Source organism: Bos indicus, chromosome 2 (assembly GCF_029378745.1).
Source record: "Bos indicus isolate NIAB-ARS_2022 breed Sahiwal x Tharparkar chromosome 2, NIAB-ARS_B.indTharparkar_mat_pri_1.0, whole genome shotgun sequence".
Classification (NCBI taxonomy): domain Eukaryota; kingdom Metazoa; phylum Chordata; class Mammalia; order Artiodactyla; family Bovidae; genus Bos; species Bos indicus.
Genome location: NC_091761.1, coordinates 91847666 through 91871420, shown reverse-complemented (window position 1 = coordinate 91871420; position 23755 = coordinate 91847666). Strand labels below are relative to the sequence as shown.

At 41.4% G+C, this 23755-nt stretch overlaps 1 protein-coding gene across 2 annotated transcripts in view; it reads right to left on the bottom strand.

Moving 5' to 3' along the window:
* The window catches only part of CD28 (CD28 molecule), a 38627-nt gene extending 24318 nt beyond the window's left edge, over window positions 1-14309 (bottom strand). Inside the window, exon 1 of one of the 2 annotated variants that reach the window (XM_019975530.2) lies at window positions 12574-14309. In XM_019975530.2, the coding sequence (XP_019831089.1) occupies window positions 12574-12763 (190 nt within the window). In that variant the 5' untranslated portion in view covers window positions 12764-14309. Of the gene's footprint in view, window positions 1-6545; window positions 7417-12573 lie in introns of those variants that run through there. The other variant, XM_070770432.1, reaches the window with a different exon arrangement.
* Between the last annotated feature and the right edge of the window lie 9446 nt (window positions 14310-23755).

Below are 23755 nucleotides of genomic sequence, written 5' to 3'. Positions count from 1 at the left end.
TTTCACTCAGCAATTAAGTAATGAGGCCTACTGTACTAGGTTTCTGGGAGATGGGAAGATGTAAAAGATGCAGTCTCTTCCTTCTAGGAGAGATCCTAAGGCAGGCTCACAATTAGCTATGCTCCAAAGCCAGGTATGGTGTGTGAGGCCTGTAGAGGGTTACTGACACTTGTGCGGGAAGAGCCCTTGTTTCCAGACATGAGTCTGCTTTTGTGAAGACTGGGCTTTAACTGGGCCCTGAACTTCTGGGCAGATTTAGACAGGCTAAGGTGAAGGAAATGCCCTTTAGTGTAGGGGTTTATTGGGGATCAGCTGAACATTGTATCTACATAGAAGGAAAGTAAGTGAAGATGCCTGGTGCCTCATGGTGAGCTTTTGATGCCAAGAAAAAGGCACATAGATTTTACTAGAAAGGCAATGGGAGACACTGAAAACACCTGAGCTGATACTAAGGTAGTAAGCTCTCCTTTGGCAAGGTTAGCACAATAGCAGGGAACGCGTTAGCTAGGAGTGAGGGTGGGGCTGAGGGAGAGACAGGTAAGATCTGAGCCAACAGCATCCCTGTGAGCTCCTAGGGTCTGAGGCTCAGAGGCAGCAGCTGGGATAGAAAGGATGGGCGAGGTGTTGGTGTTGGGTTATGCTTGGTGATGGTGAGCAGGAATCAAAATGACGTGTAGCTCATGGACTAGAGGGGAGACCAGGGACAAAATTAGCTAAATGAAGAGAGGAAATTTGTTTGGAAAAAAGCTGTTGGGTTTTACATATGTTGTGTTTGAAGGGTAGGTAAGACATCATAGAGGAAAAGTCCAGGAGTTTGACTAGTTGGACTAGACCTCAAGAAAATCAGAGATAGACACATACATTGAAATGTCATCTATATTAGGGCAATAGTTGTTATTAAACCTGCTAAAGAAAACACTGCCTGTACCATAATCCATCCCTACCATTCAGAGACACTACCCAGCCATATACATACAAAGCAACAGAAATTTGAGTGGTGGGACTTTTCTGGCAGTCCAGTGGTTAAGACTTCACCTTCCAATGCAAGGGGGTGTGGGTTCAATCCCCGGTCGGAATGCTAAGATCCCACATGCCTCGCAGCCAAAAATCCAAAACGTGAAACAAAAGCAATACTGTAACAAGTTCAATGAAGATGCTTAAAAATGGTCAACACCAAAAAATCTTAAAAAAGAAAAAACTTGAGTATGGTGGGACTCAGGCCCCACCATCAAGGCTTTGCATTATCCTCTCAGCTCCTAATGCTGGAAAGATCATCTAAGAGAACATGACAGAGCATCTTAATTTATATGAAAGAGTTACCTATAACAAAAGCTGGAGCTTCCCAGTGGCTCAGTGGTAAAGAACCCACCTGCCAATACAGTGTTTGAGACACAGTTTCAATTCCTGGGTCAGGAAGCTTCCCTGGAGTAGGAAATGGCTACCACTCCGGTATTCTCGTCTGGAAAATTCCATGGATAGAGGAGCCTGGTGGGCTGCAGTCCATGAAGCTGCACAACTGGAAAAGCCACCAGACCAGTCTAAAAGTCAAATTCTGTTACCCCAAAAGGTTGCTTATAGTTCAAGTGGTAGGAACCAGGATTTTATAACTTTCTACATAAATATTATGGCAGTAATTCAGTTAACAGATGCCCATAGGTGTCAATGCTGGCTGTATTAATATATTGTATTCTAAATACATATTTTAACCCGGTAACCAAATCTCGGAAACTTGTTTTCCTCCTGAGCCACCGTCATTCTGAGTCCTCATTCAAAACAACTCTGTAAAGAAGACAACAGTATATTTTTCCTGTTTCTTTCTCCCTAAATCTTTGGGTGTGTGTGCTCAGTTGTGTCCAACTCTTTGTGACCCCATGGACCGGAGCTCACCAGGCTCTTCTGTCCATGGGAATTTTCCAGGCAAGAATACTGGAGTGGGTTGCCATTTCCTACTCCAGGGGGTCTTCCCGACCCAGGGATCAAGCCCACATCTCTAGTGTCTCCTGCGCTGGCAGGCGGGTTCTTTACCACTGTGCCACCCAGGAAGTCTACACCTTTGAGAAGTCTGCTTAAGGTCACCTTGACTCATTCAGAATCTTCTAGGTAAGTCATCACCTGGAAGTTAGAAAAATAATTAGTGTTAAACCTTAACATTATATAGGAAGATGGGGAGAACAAAGGCAATATTGTTCCCCAAAACCCTGCAGTCATTTCTAAGCATATTAGCATCTAAGACCCTGGTTCACAATCTCTCCAATTTCCAAGGTGACTGGTTGCAGTTCTTGTGTTTTCTCTATTATAAGAGCATCCACAAATGGGTGGGGTGATCTGGTTGCCTTGCTAGAGCTGATGAAAGCTAAACGTTTTATCCCATTTAAGAAGCATTTTTTAACCCAGAAATAGACCTGAGATGTCTTCTCGTCCCAATCCCGTTTTATATCAGATGAAGAAATGAAGGCCAGAAAAGTTAAGTCATAGTGTAACAAATTAAAACGCTTCATCATATTCCCCTCTCTTGATAAATCATGGGTTTTAGCTTTTGAGTTTGGAAAAAGAATAACAGTCACATTCTCCCTAAAGCCAAGGGCAACCCACCATGTCCTTCCTCTGAAAAAAACAAACAAACAAACAAAATGCAGAGGCCAAGATTAACATCCCTGACTGGAAACTGGAGCCCTGCCCATGATGCTGGGCAGGCTTGGTCTGAACCTTGTGATACTGTTATCAAAGCTGTGAGCTGAGGCCAAGTCTAGCCACATGTACAGTTTTGAAGACTCAAGCAAATTTATGGTACAAACCAACTAACTCTTCAAAGTTAAGGTATGTACTGTCCCAGTCACCATTGTTCACCATTGTTGAGATAGGTTTAACACAATGACCTATCTTGAAAGAAATCAAATATATATATATATATATATATATATATATATATATATATAAAAATTATATTTATACACACACACACACATATATCTATTTCACAAACGTTTTCCATGTCAGGTTTGCCAGTGTGGAATCACTCATCTACCCTGGCTTCATCCTAACACATCTCTACCTCTATAAATCTCTTCCCTTCCTCCCATTCTTCTTAGACCATTCTTCTTAGTCCATTCTTCTTTCTTCTCCTCTTTCTGATACTCCCATTCTCCAAATCTCCATCCCCATCTCCTCAAAGAAAATTGCCTCCATTCTCTTGTTTCTCTCTCTCTTCCTCTTTTCTTTCTTAATAGCCCTCTCTCCCTACTACCCATGCAATACACACACACACTCAAGACCAACACGTGGCTCCTTCCACATGTCAAATGTAATTAAGTCACTTGGCTTGCAAACATTACATGGGGACTATGTACAAATTACTATGATAAACTCTATAGGTGATATAAGTCCCTCATGGTCTTCACTTTATCTAGAAATTTCCTCTCCTTTGCACTATCTCATTTTTATCCCCCCTCCATCTTTTCTCAACCCTTTGAAGAGTTATCTTCCTTCACCAATTTGCCTAAACTCGAAAAACCCCAAATGGTCTCCTTTCAGCCAAAATCAATAATCTTTCCAGGGCTTCCCTGGTGGCTCAGTGGTAAAGAATCCACCTGCCAATTCAGGAGACATAGGTTCAATCCCAGGCTCAGGAGGATCCCCTGGAGAAGAACATGGCAACCCACTCCAGTATTCTTGCCTGGGAAATCCCACGGACAGAGGAGCCTAGCAGGCTACAGTCCATGGGGTCACAAAAGAGTCTGACATGACTTAGCAACTAAGCAACAACAATGACTTTGTGCATGTGTGTGTGTGCACATGCACTCTTCCTTCCCTTACACAATCAATGCTATTAGCCATTGCCTCTTTCTGAAACTCTTCTTCTGGCTCTGGTGACATTCCATGAGCCTCGTTCCCCTCTTCTCTCTCCAACACACTCTGTGTCCCCTTCACTAGCTCAGCCTCTTCTTCAGCTAAGTCCTAACTAGACCTATTTTCCAAACTTCATTCAACTCTCTGCCTTTCTATAGTTGTTCCCTCTCCTTTCTACTAGCCATCAATTTCCATCACTTCACTTTTATTCCAAAGTTGAGGATTCCTAAATGTTTTCTTCTTACCTGGTTCCCATATCTTCAGCTATGTACTGGACATTTTTCTGACATCTCAAGTCTTTACTTCAAACTCAGTACATCTAAACTTAAACACTGTTTTCCTCCAAAACTCAGTTGAATAACAAAATCTTGGTTTCAGGTGGTGATACCAGCATTCCTCTTAAGCCAAAATCTTGACATCATTCTTTCTCCCTCCTTCCCTTTCACAAGCCAGGGACTAAGCCCTGAAAGATCTATTTTCAAAACATCTCTCAGAATAGTCACTTCTTTCTATTTCCACCTTTGCCCAAATCCTATGACCCTCTTCCTGACAAAGTGACAGAGTGACATGATCTCCTGGTCACTAGTCTCCACACATTCTAGATCATCCTGCTTCTGCAAACTTTCAGCTGCTTCCCAATGTCTTGAAAATGAAGTTTCAATTTCCATTATGAGCATTCAATCCTTTTGACCTGACTCAAACCCATCACTCCAAGCCTCTATACCTTCAGACTGGCCATCTATTCCAAGAACATGGGATGATAATCCTGGTATAATTTCTTCATTTGTATTTCTTCTCCATCCTGAGGCAACATAACATTGGTAAGAACATGAACCCTGGAGCAAGAGCACCTGGACTGACTCACTGACTGTGTGACCACAGATAAGTTGTTCTATCCGCTCTATGCTTCAGTTTTCCCATCTTACGGACAAGATAATCACTGTAACTACTTCAAAGGATTTAGGGAAAGAATAAATGATTTAATACAGGGAATGCCAGATAAAACAGTGTATATAAGTGTAAAATAAATATTAGCTAGCAATTATTATTATAACATCATGCATTCACATCTCATCTAGCTTTAAAGTCCAGCTTAACTCCCAGATTTCCATAAAAGCTTCTATATTAACGTTACTAATTATTTTACACTTCCTCTTTTTAGTTCATTCATTTCCTTCTTCAACAAATATTTGCCCAACATCCACAACACATCCTGCACTACACATAGTTTCGAGGTTATAAGGATGGATACGATACAATCCTGTCTGTAAGGAGCTCACAGTCTAGAGGAAAAAAACAGATGTACCAGCACACAATAATAATTTTAGGAATCCTGATGAGGAAAGAAGTCCCTCAGTTTGCCATGTAGGGTCTCAGAGAAGAACTTCTTAGGTGAGAGGAGTAGGGAACATAATGGATTACAAAAATAATATATGCAAATCCATTATAGCATCAAAATAGCATGATGAAGTAGGAAACTGCCAAGTTTTATTTATCTGTTTCCAGCTGTTATATCCTGTTATATATAGTCTTTCCAACTAGAGCTGAAGTCTCTAAAAGCACAGAGAACTACTTAATTACAGAAGCAATTCTTGTGTGCTAATTAAGTCTATATCTCTTTTCCTGTTTTTATATTCCTTCAGATCCCAATAGAAGCTGAAATATAAGAGAAGTTTAATAGATATGTTAGATGGAGTTACACTCCCACTGGGACTCCTCTTATAAGATCATAGGAAAGACTGAATACCAAGGGAATGCTTCCTTGGGGAGATGGATCTTACACTAAAGACTTAAAGTGAAAGTCGATTAGGGTTTGGATGCATGGAAAGGAGGCATGCATGCTCAGTCGCTAAGTCGCTTCTGACTGTCTGCAATCCCACTGACCATAGCCCACCAGGCTCCTCTGTCCATGGGATTTCCCAGGCAAGAATACTGGAGTGGGTTGCCTTTTCCACCTAAGACACCCATGGAAAGGAAGAGGGAATCCAAAATGGAAACAGCATCAGAAAGGTCATAAACATGAGTACAGGTGTGTGAGACAGTGAAGAAAGCCACAATATAAGAAAGGGTTAAGGATCTTATATTAGGGTGTGAAAGGAGATAGATAGATTAGGTAAGTAAAATGGGTCCAAGCTAAAAGCATCCCAAAGTGCCAGAAAACATTGCAATGTCATCTTCTAGTAGCATCTTCTAGGAACCATCAACACAACTTCCTTTTCTATAAATTCAGAGATGTCTAAGTTTCCTCCCATCTTTAAAAAATGTCTGTGGTTGAATTCAGCAATTCTATGGATGCTTCAGCTTATAACTGTTTTCCTTAAAATCAATTAGTATAGATAGGAAATCATTCACAGTGTTCCTAAATTGAAAGAGAAAAAAAAATTCTGGAAAGATTTCACAATTCTCATTTGTAACTTCACTGAAGCTCAAACTGGGTTTTGTATCAGTCACAGAACCTAAAACATGTGTTGTTATTGTTTAGTCCCTAAGTTGTTTCCAACCTTTTGCTACCGCGTGACGGTAGCCTACCAGGCTCCTCTGTCCCTGGGGTTTCCCAGGGAAGAATACAGTAGTGGCTTGCCATTTCCTTTTCCAGGGCATCAATCCAACCCAGGAATCAAACCCATGTCTCCTGCACTGGCAGGCGAATTCTTTATCCCTGGGTCACCAGGGAAGCCATAGAAGATGTTAATAAATACCTGTTGAATGATGACATGAAGATCTGTCTTCCCAAGGCATAAGAAGGAGCAGGCACTTCAGAGAAGAGTAACTTACTAACACCCTTTTTAGTTTCCCCAAGAGCCTCGTGGTGGGAGGAAACATTCTTCTCCTAAGATTCCATTCTGACCCACTTTCTATAGGATAGAGTCTGTGAATCAGAAACGGAATCCTCCTGGACTCAACATTCCTGAAGCTGGTCTAAATTATGTACCCTTATTATTAGTCCTGTTCAATTTCAAAGCAAGTCATCGGGGTTACACAGAAGCTGCAAATACAGCCACAGTGATGTTCTGACATTTCAGTTCAGCTCAGTTCAGTTCAGTCGCTCAGTCGTGTCCGACTCTTTGCGACCCCATGAATTGCAGCACGCCAGGCCTCCCTGTCCAACACCAACTCCCGGAGTTCACTCAAACTCAGGTCCATTGAGTCCGTGATGCCATCCAGCCATCTCATCCTCTGTCGTCCCCTTTTGCTCCTGCCCCTAATCCCTCCCAGCATCAGAGTCTTTTCCAATGAGTCAACTCTTCACATGAGGTGCCAAAGTATTGGAGTTTCAGCTTTAGCATCAGTCCTTCCAAAGAACACCCAGGGCTGATCTCCTTTAGAATGGACTGGTTGAATCTTCTTACAGTCCAGGGGACTCTCAAGAGTCTTCTCCAACACCACAGTTTAAAAGCATCAATTCTTCGGTGCTCAGCTTTCTTCACAGTCCAACTCTCACATCCATACATACTACTGGAAAAACCATAGCCTTGACTAGACAGACCTTTGTTGGCAAAGTAATGCACACGTCAAATATCCCTAAGCAATGAAAAGCACAACTGTCTATCTTTTCAAGTTAAAAAAAAAATCACCCACCTAAGCTCTTAGCAGGGGAATCTAAGTCACTGTTAAAAATGTAAGATATGTCCGTAATGTATATTCCTGTTTGAGTGAGTGGGTAATGACTAGCAGTTACTCTTATAATCAATACATTACATGGTAGATTGTGACCCAACAAGGTGACTCAGATATGCAGAAAGGGGCTCATGATTAGATTAGAGATCAGAGTAAATTGTGAGTGGGTGACTCTTATGACACCATCAGGAACTATAAACCTGGTTACCTTGGCAACCAGAGTCCCCAAGATAATGAAGATGATGACACATGAAAAAGATGACGGTAATGGTGATGCAGAGATAAAGTCACAGCTCAGTTAAGTAAGAAATTTACCACGACCACTCACTTCTCTTTAGACAATGAAAATTTAAGCTAAAATAACCTGAATGGTCACACATAGACTTAATTAAGATGCCTAGGAAATTAGTATTGAAATCCTAATGTCCAAGAAGTCTAAACTCTTTCTCATATCCTGTAACAAGCGGCTGAGTAGCCCTTGAACATATCCAGCCCACCTCTCTTCTAGTGCTAAGAGTCATCAAAATGAGAATTTAACAAACAAGCAATTAGGTACCTACTTTCCGTGGGGCCTGGGTTACCTTACCTCCGGCTTCAGGGACCAATACAATGATTCTCAGACCGAAAACTCTGGGTACATTTTTTTTTTATGACCACACCATGTCATTGACCAAAAAAGAGTCAAAGAAATTACCAAAAGAGACACAGATTCCTTAACACATCTTAGAAAACCAGAGACCCCTTCAGTCTGTCACATAGTCACCTAGCTGTTAATTTTTTTTCTCAAGTTTAGCTTAACCATCTACTAAGAAGAGAAGTCCCAGCCTCTGTGAACTTTCATAAACAAGAAATTTCTTTTAGAAAAAGGCAAACAAAAATTGAACCAAGATGTAAAGGAAAAAGGATAAATAACTGTGCTTTCAGAGGGCCTGCCCTCTGATTTTTAGACAAGAAAGTCTGCAGTGAAAATTGTGTATTGTTATCAAAGCCAATACATGTGAATAAAGAGCTATTGTTTTAAAGATGATAAACCACAAACGGCGTTTTCTTCTGGGATGTTGGTGGCATAATAATTTTCATTTTGTAAATGTCAGCACATTGCCAGCAGGAAATACTTGGAGAAAGATAGCCATACATGATAAAAGCTGAATGGTAGCCATGTGGCATTTTGACACGAGAATAGAATAAGGATATTAAAAAAGAGGATGGTGTATGTTTAAAGGAGAGACAGTGAGGTCCTCCCCCTCCCCATAGTAAAGGTTTGAATGTGGGAGCTTCAGAATAACCATTACAGATTCATTTCTTTTTCTAATCTACCTGTGAAAATGACTCATCCTATTTCCTGGTATTGATATATTGGCATTAATTTTACAATCTTTGCTGTAAAAGTTCTTTCTGGATGGTTGCCTTTAAAAAATAAATAAATAAAAGGAGTATCTTTGGGTGTAAGAACAGAGTAAAACAAATTCTTACTTTTAAAAAAATTTAATTGGAAGCTAATTGCTTTACAATGGTGCGTTGGTTTCTGCTGTACACCAACATGAATCAGCTACAAGTATACATGTGTCCCCTTCCTCTAGAACCTCCTTCTCACCCCACCTCACATCCTACTCCTCTAGGTGGTCACAGCGGACTGAGCTGCCTGTGTTATACAGCAGCTTCCTACTAGCTATCTATTTTATACATGGTAATGTGTATATTTCCGGAGAAGGCAATGGCACCCCAATCCAGTACTCTTGCCTGGAAAATCCCATGGACGGAGGAGCCTGTTAGGCTGCAGTCCATGCGGTCGCTAAGAGTCAGACACGACTGAGCGACTTCACTTTCACTTTTCACTTTCCTGCATTGGAGAAAGAAATGGCAACCCACTCCAGTGTTCTTGCCTGGAGAATCCCAGGGAGGGGGGAGCCTGGTGGGCTGCTGTCTCTGGGGTCGCACAGAGTCAGACACGACTGAAGCAACTTAGCAGCAATGTGTATATTTCAGTGCTACTCTCTCAATTTAAAGCAAATTCTTAATTGCACTTTGGAAATGTCCATTAATTTTACTTGAAATGACAAAAAACCCAGTCAATTTTTAACAGAATAACTGGCTACTGTGTATTGGTTGTCCTGTAGACATAGCAACCCTGCATTTTCCATGTCCATCTTTCTACCTAACTTCCCCAAGCCCAGCCTCAGAGCAACACTTTCCTGAGAGAAGTCAATGACTTTTGTGTACAGCTACCTCAGAGGGGTCATTTGCTGAACTAAAAATAAAGCCTTTAATTACCTTGCTTTGCTGATGGTTTTTCATTAAATATCAATCATTTTCCTGCCTTCTGTGCCTCAGTCAGAAAAAGAAATGCTGTGGGGAATAGAGCAGCACCAGAGAAATCAATCGTGTTCAAATTGGCCATTTTGGACAGTTTCCTTGCTAAGGTTTGGGAAGAAATGAAAAGAAAAGCTCTCGTTGAAAAAAAAAAATGTGTTGTCCTGATTTTTGCCTTCATGTTGGATGATTAGCTTGCTGGAAAAAATAACCAATATTGACTGAAAAATCATCAATGAACAATACTATGTATTATAGGTACCCTCCTTCTATCATCAACCACAAATTATTTCCCTTTCAAGGGCCTCCAGTTCTAAGCTGGATTCATATTACAAAGTCAACAAAATCCTCTGTTTCGGATCTCAACTGCATAATTATCCAGTAAAAAAAGACATGTCATGTTAGTAAAGGAATTGTGTCAGTTAAGGTTTTCTTATGCTTCCTGAGTCACTCTTTTTTAATTTTACTCTAAAGATCTTTTATAATGTCATTAAAATCATGAAGAATCAGGTTCAGCTTTGACCTTCATAGGATAAATATTTAAAGCTATGCTTTGGGACGAAGAGTTAGAACTGTTAAATTGGTCAAAAAAACTGTCCTTCACACATAGACGCAGGCACACATCTCAACACAGAGATAGCATTAGTCTTTCACAGTCCTCAAGAGGATGGCTCCACTTTGACCAGAGAATTTCCTTAACTGTAACTTTTTCATGGAGGGTAAAGAGGAGAGAAACAAAAAGCACACGGAAGATTTTGCACCACTGATTAGAAGGGACCAGACATTTTATATCCTGTAATTATTTTTTCTCATAAGTTTTCTTACTGAAAGAGGCATTTTGAAAGTGCCTTCTCAAAAAAAAAAAAAAAAAAGAGAGAGAAAGAAAGAAATTGCCTTCTCTACCCCTTTCCTACTTCATTAGATGGCCACTCAGCACCAAATCTTAAAAGTGATTATGGGGGATGAACTGGCATTTGAAACATAGATGTACCTCAAGTCAAAGACAGTTTCCATGTGTGTGATCTTTTCATTGCTTCTCTCGCTATCCCCCTTTTAGTAAATGTGCTAAAGGAAACATATAAAGCCTTGAGTCTTACAAAACTTGTCTCCAAAAGGGAGTGAATGAATTGATGATGGTGGCTGTGCACAGTTCCCGGTTTTAAATAGTTTTCTGTTGGAGTGAGGCTTCTCTCTCCTTTCTGCCCATTCTTTACGGCCTAATAAATTATGAGATTTTAAATAGTCTTTAAAAATAAATTTTAGAGATCCCTTAAAAAACAGACATTGAAGATTCTTTTAAGTATGTTTGTTAGCTCATAGTGCTGGGTATTAACCTATCTCATCACTAGCTCATGTCTTTTATTATATCAACACCTTTTATAAGTACACAGAATTTTTAAGGTGCTCACTGGCACCTCAACAATGCAATGGATGGGTGTATTGCACAGGTTGGGTAATTACACTCTTTGGAACGTGGTATTTAAAGGACAGCAAGAAATCATGCAATCCCCATACTACCAACATAAGTGAGAAAGAAAATGGAAGATGCTGGCCTTTCATTGTATCTTATATGGAAAAATAACTACCCTTACTTCAATATGCCGATTAACCCCTATCTGTCCAATTTTCGAGCCAAGTAGGACCATTTTCTAACTCTGAGAACAAGTTGAATGAACACCTGACTCCAGCCCACCCAAGTAAGCAACAAACTCTTTCTGTTGGGAACTGTGATTTACCAAAGATGATCTAACCCTGGACATATCTGGAGCTAATACATTATAAAGCACATCCTATTAGATGGAGTAGCATAAGAGCACAGGCCCTAGAGTCAGACAAAGGTGGTTCAGACCCTGGTTCCAACAACTCCTACATATAGATCTTTAGCCAAATTAACATTCCTTCCCCCAAATCTTTATCTGAAATGGGGTTAACTGTGATCACATCAAGCTTTTCATCTTCATCCCCATCATCACTGAAAACTTAAAGAATTTCAACCACTTGAAATAGATATCAACCAGTTGTTTAAAGAAACTAATTTATTAGCATCTGTATGGCACCAGCTTGTGTGACAGCTCCAGAATTCATTCTGGCACCCTTTCAGTTCAGGTAGACATGGCAAAACAGTCGGACAGGACTTAGTGACTAAACAACAAGACATGGTAATTATAGCCAACATTTATCTTGCCGGCCAAGCATTGACTGTGCTAAACATTTCACATGGTTGTTTCATTTTATCCTCACAATGACCTTGAGATGAAGTTATTATCATTCCCTTTTTACAGATAAGGAAACTGAGGCTTAGAGAGTTTAAATACTAGTCTAAGCTCAGTTATCAAGAAATAGATCTGTGATATGAACCCAGGTAGTCTAAATCCAGGGCTTTCAGAACCAACCTGCATATACAGCAATTTTCTTACATTTAAAAATATATATGTATATACAAATGCTAAAAATTCTTGGGACATTACCAACTAATAGTTAAATAAATCTGATTTCATTCCAAAGAATGCTTATTTAAGTATTTTGCTGGCTCTAGTCTGAGAATCAATGAGTTTCTTCAATAACAGGTTGCCATTTCATAGCAAAAACTACACTTCAAATGCCCAAATGTCCTGAGTTCTTCGAAATTTAAAATGAACCATTTACTGATAAATGAAGAAAAGTATTGCACCTTTTGAAATATACCAAATAGAGAGTGCATGATTTTAAAACATTTTTTCCTGAAAAATAAATGAAATAAAATGAACCGAAAGCCTCAAAAGAAAACGCTGGAGGAAGAAAGAAATCAAAACTGTTTACCTGCTACTTGAATTGAGGGGAAGAAGTTGAGAGCCAGGAGCAGCCTGAGGATCATGGTGCTGACGGTGGGCCACGGCTCCAGCCCCTCCTCCCTGAGAAGCCCAAGTGTGAGGGGAACCGAAGACACACTTGAGTGACTCGACTCGTCATCCGCAGCCACCACCGCCAACTTACTTGTCTCAGGGCACATGATCAAGGGACTCAAACCTCAAACATTTCACACAGGATATTACATTGTTTTGATGACTTCTGACTTTTCCTCTTCTTTTAAAGGCAAACCTTTTCTTGTCACTGAAAGAGTATCAGTCACTCTATGATGGTCTCATGGAAATCATGCTCTGTAGAGGGGTGTCAGGGCTGTGAAAAACGGGTGCTGTGCTTGAAATCTAAAATGTAAGGGTAGACAGATGAGACGATTCTAAAAGAGGAGAGCTTTTCATAAGATGGGGATAGACTGTGTCCAAAAGACACCAATAAGAATTATACTGAGGGACTTCCCCCCTGGTCCAGAGGTTAAGAATCTGCCTGCCATGGCAGGGGACATGGTTTTGATCCCTGGTCCAGGAAGATCTCACACGCCGTGGAGAAACTAAGCCTGTGTGCCACAACTTCTGAGCCCACACACCGCAACTACTGAAACTCACACCATACTGAAGAGTAGCCCCTGCTCACTGCAACTAGAGAAAGCCCAATCACAGCAATGAAGACACAGCATGGCCAAAAATAATAAGTAAATAATTTTTTTAAAAAGATTATATTGAAGATTTGGGAAATACTTGTTATCAGCATTGAAACTTATAAATATGAGGAATTGAACGTTTGTGTTGGATGTAGGCAGCCCCATGGAGCGTGGAACATAAACTGTTTAGTTTATGCCCAACTTTTCCCAACTCACTTCAAGGAACTTTGAGAGAGACACCTCACTTGCAAGCACCCCACCTACTGAATATCTGGAGGAGGTTCCCTAAGCAAAGGGGGAGTCGAAAGTATCCTGTGTCTTTAGGGGGCAGTGAGGTGACAAAAGCCTCTTGGTGTCTCGTGGTCTGTATGTTCCTCAAGGAAATTAGAGGTTAAGTGACAGGCATGAAAGGAGGCTGCTTGGAGTCACGCCTCTGCAGGCCTTACCTTCTGAGAAAGTCTTCTGTGTTTAGGGGCCTTCCCCTGTCATGGCCAGCCCCACTATCCTCTTTGGGAGCCTGGGTCTCAGGATCTTGTACTCCACAGCTTGTTCAAAAACCTTCCAGTAACTTTTTTCTGGTTTCTTGAAAAATCTAAGCTTTATGTGATTAACTTAGTTTGAAGTTTATGTATATGTCTTAAAAAATAATAATAATGTTTTGTATATTGATTTTTATTCTAACTATAAGTGATCAAACCAATCGATCCTAAAGGAAATTAATCCTGAATATTCATTGGAAGGACTGATGCTGAAGTTGAAGCTCCAATAATTTGGCCACATGATGCGAAGTGCTGATTCATTGGAAAAGACCCTGATGCTGGAAAAGATTGAAGGCAGGAGGAGAAGGGGATGCCAGAGGATGAGATGGTTGGATGGCATCACTGACTCAATGGACACGAGTTTGAGCAAGCTCCGGGAGATGGTGAAGGATAGGGAAGCCTGGCATGCTGCAGTCCATAGGGTCACAAAGAGTCAGACACGACTGAGTGACTTAACAACAACAACAATAAAAAGAGGACATATTTCATATAGAAAATTTAGAAAGAGATACTTTTACTTTTTTAAATGTCAAAAGAATCACTAAAACAAAATTCATCTATGATCTTACCACTCTGATACAAACACTGTTAACATTCTGGTCCTTTTTTATTAAGATTTTTACATATTTAATATCTGGTTTTATTTATAGTTTTCAACAGATCTATACTATTATCGGTTATATCCTGAGCATTTTTTCCATGACCTGTAAGCATTCTTTATAAACATTATTTGAAACTGATAAATAATATTTCATTCTATAATCACCTCATAAGTTGTCTGTGAGTGTTAGTTGCTCAGTCATGTCCAACTCTTTGCAACCTGTGGACTGTAGCCTGCCAGACTCCTCTGTCCATGGAATTCTCCAGGCAAGAATACTGGAGGGGGTTGCCACCCTTCTCCAGGGGATCGTCCCAACCCAGGGATTGAACCCAGGTCTCCCACACTGCAGGCAGATTCTTTACCATCTGAGCTACCTGGGAAGCCCATAAGTTGTCTAACAATCCCCTGATGGAATTAACAAATTTCTGCTATTTCCAAGTACTATATTGAACATCTTTCATGATTTAGCTATAAGTGCAAGAAGACTTCATGTCCTCCATTCTTCTTGTCTGGCAAGTGACAAATCAAAAATATTTCCCATTCTAGTAGACCCTCTTTGTCCATATTTTAATTTTCTCACACAGTTTTTATGACCTCCGCTCTCCTATACCAATATATCTTTCTGCCCTTTGGAGTAATCTGTCCTTGGAAATGATTCACTTACACCTTTGAACTAAAGGAAAATGATGAAGTCATGTCCCCAGTCATGAGGGGGACATCTTCTAGAGAAGATTCATTTCTCAAATTTGACCCAGTATTCCTAGTTCCTCGAAGATATAGAGGAACTTCTATCTTACCCTACTGTCTTTCTAGCAACAATTTGTAAAAGGCAGGATAGGACTTCCCTGGTGGTCCAGTGGCTAAGACTCTGCCTTCCCAATGGAGGGGGCCTCATTTCAATCCCTGGTCAGGGAACTAGATTCCATATGCTGCAACTGAGAGTGTGCATGCTGCAAAAAAAGACTGAAGATCCCAGTGCCACAACTGGGATCCAGCACAGTCAAATAAATAAATAAGTCAAGATATCCTTCTCTGAAAGCTTACCCCTATTCTGGAGTCCCCACACCACCCAGATCTAGAACAAGGGACTCTAAAATTCACCATAGAGATTAAGAATATGTACAGTAGAAACAAAGACTCCCCCATATTTTCTGTGATTAATAACAAAAGACTAAAGAGCAAATTAATAGCAGCATAGAAAAGAAATACACTTCAAGCATAGAGCATCTAGTTGATACCATGTATGTGGTAGTGCTTAATTGAATCAACCTTAGTCGGAAAGGAGTGCAGTGATATAGACTAGCTCCTTTATTTTGTGAAAGAGGATGTTGATGCCCAGAGAGGTTAGCTGATTTACACAAACCCACAAAACAGTAGTTAAGTACACTTGATTTTATTACTTGACTAAGGGTATTTGATGTTCACTCTTTAGAATATAAAGAAACACAAACTTTGGCATTTGCCTTCCTTTTTTAACATACTAAAGAAACAAATCAATTCATTACAGACCTTTCACATTTACTCTTGAAATTCAATGGCATTCACATACCCTAAGAAGGAGAAATGATAGAGATGAAATAAGAGACTTTCAATCTATCAATGCATGGAGTACTGAGACCATCCTTCTTGCTGTTGTTGTTCAGTCACTGCTATTGCTGCTGCTGCTAAGTCACTTCAGTCATGCCCGACTCTGTGCGACCCCATAGACGGCAGCCCACCAGGCTCCCCCGTCCCTGGGATTCTCCAGGCAAGAACACTGGAGTGGGTTGCCATTTCCTTCTCCAATGCATGAAAGTGAAAAGTGAAAGTGAAGTCGCTCAATCGTGTCCGACTCTTCGAGACCCCATGGACTGCGGCCCACCAGGCTCCTCCGTCCATGGGATTTTCCAGGCAAGAGTACTGGAGTGGGATGCCATTGCCTTCTCCGTGTTCAGTCACCAAGTCGTGTCCAAATCTTTGTGACCCCATGGACTGCAGCACACCAGGTTTCCCTGTCCTTCACTGTCTCCTGGAGTTTGCTCACACTCATGGCCATTGGGTTAGTGATGCCATCCAACCATCTCACCCTCTGTTACCACCTTCTCCTCCTGCCCTCAATCTTTCCCAGCATCAGGGTCTTTTCCAGTGAGTTGGCTCTTCCCCTCAGGTGGCCAAAGGATTGGATGACATTTCCCATAATAATAATGGCATTCATGAACCAAGCACTTTACACACCTGATCTCAAAGTATACTTACACAATCTATATAAGAAACATGCTTTTATATCCCCATTGTACAGATAAGAAGACTGACCCTGAGAGCAGGTTAATAAGTCTCAGGAAGTGGTGGAGCCAAGATTAGAAGCTAGACCTTTCTAACTTGAACTACCATGCCATAATCACAGCCCCGTACTGCCTCCCTACTGTCAGCCCTCTCCAGGACTGTAAACTCCTTCAGAACTAAGGATAGGGAATATGCATTGCCTTTCTGGTGTGTGCACGCTCAGTTGCTTCAGCTGTGTCTGATTCTTTGCGACCCCATGAACTATAGACTGCCAGACTCCTCTGTCCATGGGATTCTCCAGGCAAGAATAGTGGAGTGGGTTGCCATTTCCTCCTCCAGGGGATCTTCCCAAACCAAGAATTGAACCCGATTCTCCTCTATCTCCTACATTGCAGGCAGATTCTTTACCCACTGAGCCACCTAGAAAGACTTAAAGAAGATGCGATATATAAATACAATGGAATATTACTCAGCCATTAAAAAAAACCAAGTTTGAGTCCATTGTAGCGAGGTGAGTGAACCTAGAGCCTATTATACAGAGTGAAGTCAGAAAAACAAATATCATACATTAATACATATATAGAGAATCTAGAAAAATAGTAACAAGATGTCTTATTAGACATGTGTGACCAGAGGGTGGAGAAGAAAGAGAATAGTGACCCAAGATGGCACTGGGAAGACTTAATTAAACAGTGTTTCATAAACATTCACCTGTATTTTTCTGAAGAAATTCCAGATTCCTTAAACCCACATACACTCTTACAATTCAAGGACATACGCTCTATGATGGAACAAATGACCTTAATAAATCAACAGGTATACTGAAGTCCACACTACATGGCTCGTCAGAGAAAAATACAAGTGACCAAATTCTATAGGCTGTTTGAAACATAATAGGAACTAACCCTAGAGGTAAGATCCTTTAAAAAAAAAAAAAAAGTCTCAGGGTATGTAATACTGTGATATAATAAGAAATATGTATTTTGGTCTTCATCCCTGGCTCCTACCAAGATCTCCTAAAACTTTTTCAATTCCCTAATCAATAAAAATGCTGCTGCTACTGCTAAGTCGCTTCAGTCGTGTCTGACTCTATGCGACCCCATAGACGGAAACCAACCAGGCTCCCCCGTCCCTGGGATTCTCCAGGCAAGAACACTGGAGTGGGTTGCCACCTCCTTCTCCAATGCATGAAAGTGAAAAGTGAAAGTCAAGTCGCTCAGTCGTGTCCGACTCTTCTCGACCCCCTGGACCGCAGCCCACCCGGTTCCTCCACCCATGGTATTCTCCAGGCAAGAGTACTGGAGTGGGGTGCCATTGCCTTCTCCAATAAAAATGCTAGGAGGATCTTTTGTTTTAATATGTGGTCTTTGGCCCCAGTTCCTGACACAGAGCTCCTAAATCCCTTGGAATTTCCTGGATAATAGGAACATTTTTTTTTCTAATGAGGTAACTCTTGCTAGGTCCCTGGAGAGCTTTCGGAAGTGAGCTGGCGACCAAAAAGTTCAAGCTATGATCAGAAGCTTGGAACTTTTAGTCTCATCCCCTATTCTCTGGGGAGGAGAGAAGGGCTGGAGATTGAGTTAAAAGTTAATCATGCCTAAGTGATTAAAAAAAAACTTTATAAAATCCCTGAACTACAGGTTTTGGGGAGTTTCTGGGTTGGTGAACACATCATAAGCAGGGAGTGTAGGGCACCCCAATTTCATGGGACAGAAGCTCCAGCACTTGGAATCCAGAACTCACTCTACATCTATTTCCTCCCATGGCTGTTCAGTTATCAAGTCCTTTATTGTGTAATAAACACTCAGGAAGCATGAGTATTTTTCTGAGATCTGTGAGCCACTCTAGCACATTATTGAACCCAAGGGGGGTTGTGGGAACCAAATTTGTAGCCCGTTGGTCAGAAGAACAAGTGACAACCAGGGACTTGCAGTTGCCTTCCGACAGTCCGTGGGGTCAAAAAGAGTCGGACACAGCTGAGCGACTTCACTTTCACTTTTCTGAAATGGAGGTGGTCTTACTGGACTGAGCCCTTAACCTATGGATCTGACACTGCTGCTGCTGCTGCTGCTAAGTCGCTTCAGTCGTGTCTGACCCTGTGCAACCCCAGAGACGGCAGTCCACCAGGCTCTCCCATCCCTGGGATTCTCCAGGCAAGAACACTGGAGTGGATTGCCATTTCCTTCTCCAATGCATCAAAGTGAAAAGTGAAAGTGAAGTCACTCAGTCGTGTCCGACTCGTCGTGACCCCATGGACTGCGGCCCACCAGGCTCCTCTGTCCATGGGATTTTCCAGGCAAGAGTACTGGAGTGGGGTGCCGTTGCCTTCTCCGATGGATCTGACACTAACTCCAGGTAAATAGTGTCAGAACTGAGTTGAATTGTAGGACACCCTGCTGGGAGTTGGGGGGACAAGAATCACATATTTGGGAACTCCAATGGCAAAAAGCAAAGGACATGAAGTCCCACAGTCGTAGGAGTCAAACTCCATCTGAGTCACCTTGTAGCCATATAATCTTAGAAAGTCATAATGTCAATTCCTCATGTGTATAATGAGGATCAAAGTGCCTCCCTCAATAGGGTGCATATGTCGCACAATGAGTGAATCTCTCCACTCTTAAGCCCATCAGGCTCCTCTCTGTCCATGGAATTCTCCAGGCAAGAATACTGGAGTGGGTAACCATTCCCTTCTATAGGGGATCTTCCCGGCCCAGGGATCGAACCCAGGTCTCCCACGTTGCAGGAAGATTCTTTACCATCTGAGCCATCTGGAGAGCCCACTCTAAAGATAGAAATAAGATTTAATGAACCTCCATGTCATGTTTATTACAAGGGATGAAGAAATATTTATTGGATCAACCAAAAGATCATTGAATGTTTGTTCGATCTACTTCTGTGGATTCACTTTACTTCATAGCAACAGTGCTACCAGAATCATTTCAGAAATCAGCATAGTACTCCTCCTTGCCAGGCAATTCTTTAACAATAACATAAACCGATATAAACTATATGAATTATCATTGAAGAGTCTTTAAGAATCAGAGTTGCCAAGTCAGTCAGTGGGAAACCCTTGGCCATCTCTAACTCATATAAAGCAAGCCTACCAGGATAATATCTTCTTTGATCTGAATTCCTGCTAGAAGCTTGTCTTTCATATTAGTTTCTAATTTTTCCCAAACCTCTGCCTCACAGAGGTTCAAATGCTCACGTGGTGGTTGTAGGGAAGTAATGAGGCCTGAGATTCTCCCTTTGAGCTATGGGGTATCACTCCAGCTATTTGTATGAAAATCTTATTCAAAAAAGCAGATAAAAATGAGGTTTAAAAACCTGTATATTACCACAAGCCACCAGAACCAAAACCTGAAAAAAAATTATACTGCCACTAGAAGAAATTAAAAAACACTAAAAGAAACAAAAACCAAGAAATAATTGCTGTATTGATGGACTAATCCCAAGTAAAGAAATATTAAGAATGATATATTTGCAGAAAGAATCTGGGGGGCTTTATCAAGGATTTCATGAAAAATACAGTGAAAAGTAACTTTAAACAATTATCTAGGGACTTCCCTGGCAGTCTAGTGGTTAAGATTTAACCTTCCAAAGCAGGGGGTGCAGGTTCAATCCCTGGTCAGAGAACTAAGATTCTACATGGCTCCCAGTCAAAAAACCAAAATAGAGAACAGAAAACAATCTAGTAATAAATTCACTTTAAAAATGGTCTACATCAAAAAACTCTAAAGAGAGAAAGAAAAACAATTACCTAAAAATCTTTTAGGGGCTTCTCTGGTGACTCAGTGGTAAAGAACCTGCCTGCCAATGCAGGAGATGCAGGTTCAACCCCTGGGTCAAGAAGATTCCCTGGAGGAGGAAGTGGCAACCCACTCCAGTATTCTTGCCTCATGGACAGAGGAGTCCATGGGGTCGCTAAAGAATCAGAAATGGCTTAACGACTAAACAACAACAACAGAAATCTTTTGACCACTTGGCCTGCGTGGGAGGGGGGTTTGGAGGAGAATGGATACATATATATGTATGGCTAAGTCCCTTCACTGTTCACCTGAAGCTATTATAGCATTGTTAATCGCCTATACTCCAATAAAAATAAAAAGTTTAAAAGAATCTTTTGACCAGTAACAGAGGCAGTCCTGTCTCTCCACGTGTAAAAGCAGTAGCTAGAATGACATTTCCTGGGAGCTGCCTGCTAGCAGGTATGTGCTCAGCATCATGTACTCATTATCTCCCTCAATCTCCACAACAACCCAAGGTGTTGTTATAAATGGAGATATAAAATATCTCCATTTTATAGGTGAGGAAACAGAAGTTTAGAGAGGTTAAGTAATCTACCCACAATCACACAGTAAGTAGCAAAGCTGGGATTTGAACTAGATTCGAACATCATGGGAAAGGAAGACACCATCCCAAATAGAAAAACCAACAGCTTGAATCTATTACTGACAGGGCAGTGGCTAAGAGCAAGGTTTGTAAAGAGGCATGCATCTTCCTGATGGACACATCTATGCTTCAGCACCAACTTCATAAAAATTCAGCAAGAATTCTATAGGATGTGCAGAGCCTTCCTTCAGTCAGCAGTATGGGGTTCTCATATTTCTCTGTGCTTAGTTGCTCAGTCATATCCGACTCTTTGCGACCCCCATGGACTGTAGCCTACCAGGCTCCTCTGTCCATGGGGATTCTCCAGGCAAGAATAGTGGAGTGGGTTTCCATGCCCTCCTCCAGGGGATCTTCCCAACCCAGGGAGCAAACCCAGGTCTCCCACATTGCAGATGGACTCTTTACCATCTGAGCCACCAGTTCAGTTCAGTTCAGTCACTCAGTCGTGTCCGACTCTTTTCGACCCCATGAATTGCAGCACGCCAGGCCTCCCTGTCCATCACCAACTCCCACCAGGGAAGCCCATATTTCTCTGCTGATCCTATATTCAAGCACACCCAATCAAGAGGAAAAAACAAATTTTTTGTAGTTGTGACATCATCCTAGAGGATTTAATCCTGATGAGACCTGGAATTTGTGTGCTGTCAACAAGGATACATCACAAGCCCAGGCAATGCTGATCTGAGCTTTAGGACGGTTCTGTGACAACAAGCTCATCCACTTGGTCATCTGAAAAAAAGCAGAAGCGGAGGGGTAGCTACTGAAAGCATCGTCACTGTCACTAAAGATTGAGAGACTATTACCAATCAGACCCAGGCTAAACCACTGTGACAGTGTGACAATTGACAGTCTTAGGATCCAAAGATATTGTTATCAGGGAAGTCTACTGTGCCAATCCTCTCATTCTGGAAATCTAATGGTCTCATGGGGCCATGTTCCTTCGACCTCAGCAGACCAGCACCTGTGTATGGCAGTCGTTATACAAAGTTACCTAGGGCCCTGAGTCGGCCGAATGTTTTATTTTTTTGGAAGCCACTGGGACATTTTGGATATTTTCTAGAAAGGGGAATGTTAATTAAACACGACTGGAATTGGGAGGGCAAGGTGAGGAATGTATTTCACTTCACATCTTGTTTTGAACCTGATCTGACCCTCTTCTATTCCCTGCTGTGCAGTCAGGGGGAATGGTAAGGAGATGACCTCTGACCTCTCCAGGAAGTGCGAGCTTGTCTGGGCCTTGGGAAAACTGTCATGCCTGGTTTTCCTCCTTTCGGAAAAAATGTAAGGACCTTCCTCCCCCTCACATGTGTTTTAGCACAGACCCTCCAGGAAATAGAACTGTTAACTTGAACATTGCTTTCAATGCTCTCTCATATTACTGGGCCCCCATGGGAATCTTCCCACCCTCCCTCTTGTTTTATCTCCCTCCCCCCTACCCTTTCCAACCGTTCCCACACTCAGTGAATAAGGAAGGTCAATCTGAATACATCTGTCCCCATTTCTGGAAGCCACAGAGGAGAAACAGCTGTTGACCTCTGTTCAGAACACATGATCTGTTTGTCCCAAAAGTAGCTTGGGTGAACTCCAGCTAATATATACAATCTCCACTTCCTATTGAGAAGGTAGGTCCAGGGCAATATATTCCCCACACTTGCTTTGTTATAAAGACAACCTGCTTCCAAATCCTGGATCCTATTACTACTAAAAATAATACTGATAATTATAAAGAGAACTGCAGCTAAATTTTATTAAGCATCTGCTATATTAAAGATAAAGAACAAAGTTAGATGCAACCCAAGGTTTAGGCCTTAATTTTTCTTGTAAGTTTTGGGAAAAGTAGTATTTTTCTCTCTTTCTCTACTTGCACATCTTAATACACACAAGAGTGAGAGACTGAAAACCTTTACTAACCTCCTAGTGTAGAGGCAATGAAATTGAGGATTTTGTATTTTCTCCTGGAAATATTAGAAGGGAAAAAAAGAAAGTTAAGGAGCGAAGGGGAAAAACTATAACTGGGATATTACAAGAAGCCCAGTAGTAAGAGTACAGAACAAGAGTACAGAGGCTATGGCCCACCATCCCCACAAATCTAGGATTTGTCTAGAAATTCATCCAGAAGCATCCATTAACACCGCAGTGCATGTCATGTCTTATATTCACGGTCTTAAGGAAAATTCTAGACTGAACTTGTCCTCAGAGCATTTAGTTTCTGTTATAATACAGGCTTGAGCAAACTCCAGGAGATAGTGGAGGACAGAGGAGACTGGGGTGCTACAGTCCATGGGGTCAAAAAGAGTCGGATACAACTTAGTAACTCAACCACAACAGCATAATATAGACTGCTCAGGATTGGGGCAACTAAAATCTACTTCACTGAGGGACCAGAATCGACATCGGAAACACAAGGAAATCTCATCCACATCAGAAATCTAATTTATTCTGGTTTCACTGTATGAAATTTTCCCAGTTTTGCTATGCAAAATTGTTAAAAAGGACCTTCTAAAAAAACTGAAATTGTTTAGCGGGCTTTAAAGCAGAACTAACAAGAGGAGGAAAGTCTACAGCACCCTTGAAAATGAACTCATTCATCCAAGAAACCTGGGTTCCAGGCCCATGATAGGGAAGACCTTGTTCTGCACCCTGAGGAGTCAGGGGAGATAAAAGCAGCATCCTTGTCCCCAGGGAACCCAAGTCTGGAAAAGCACTGAG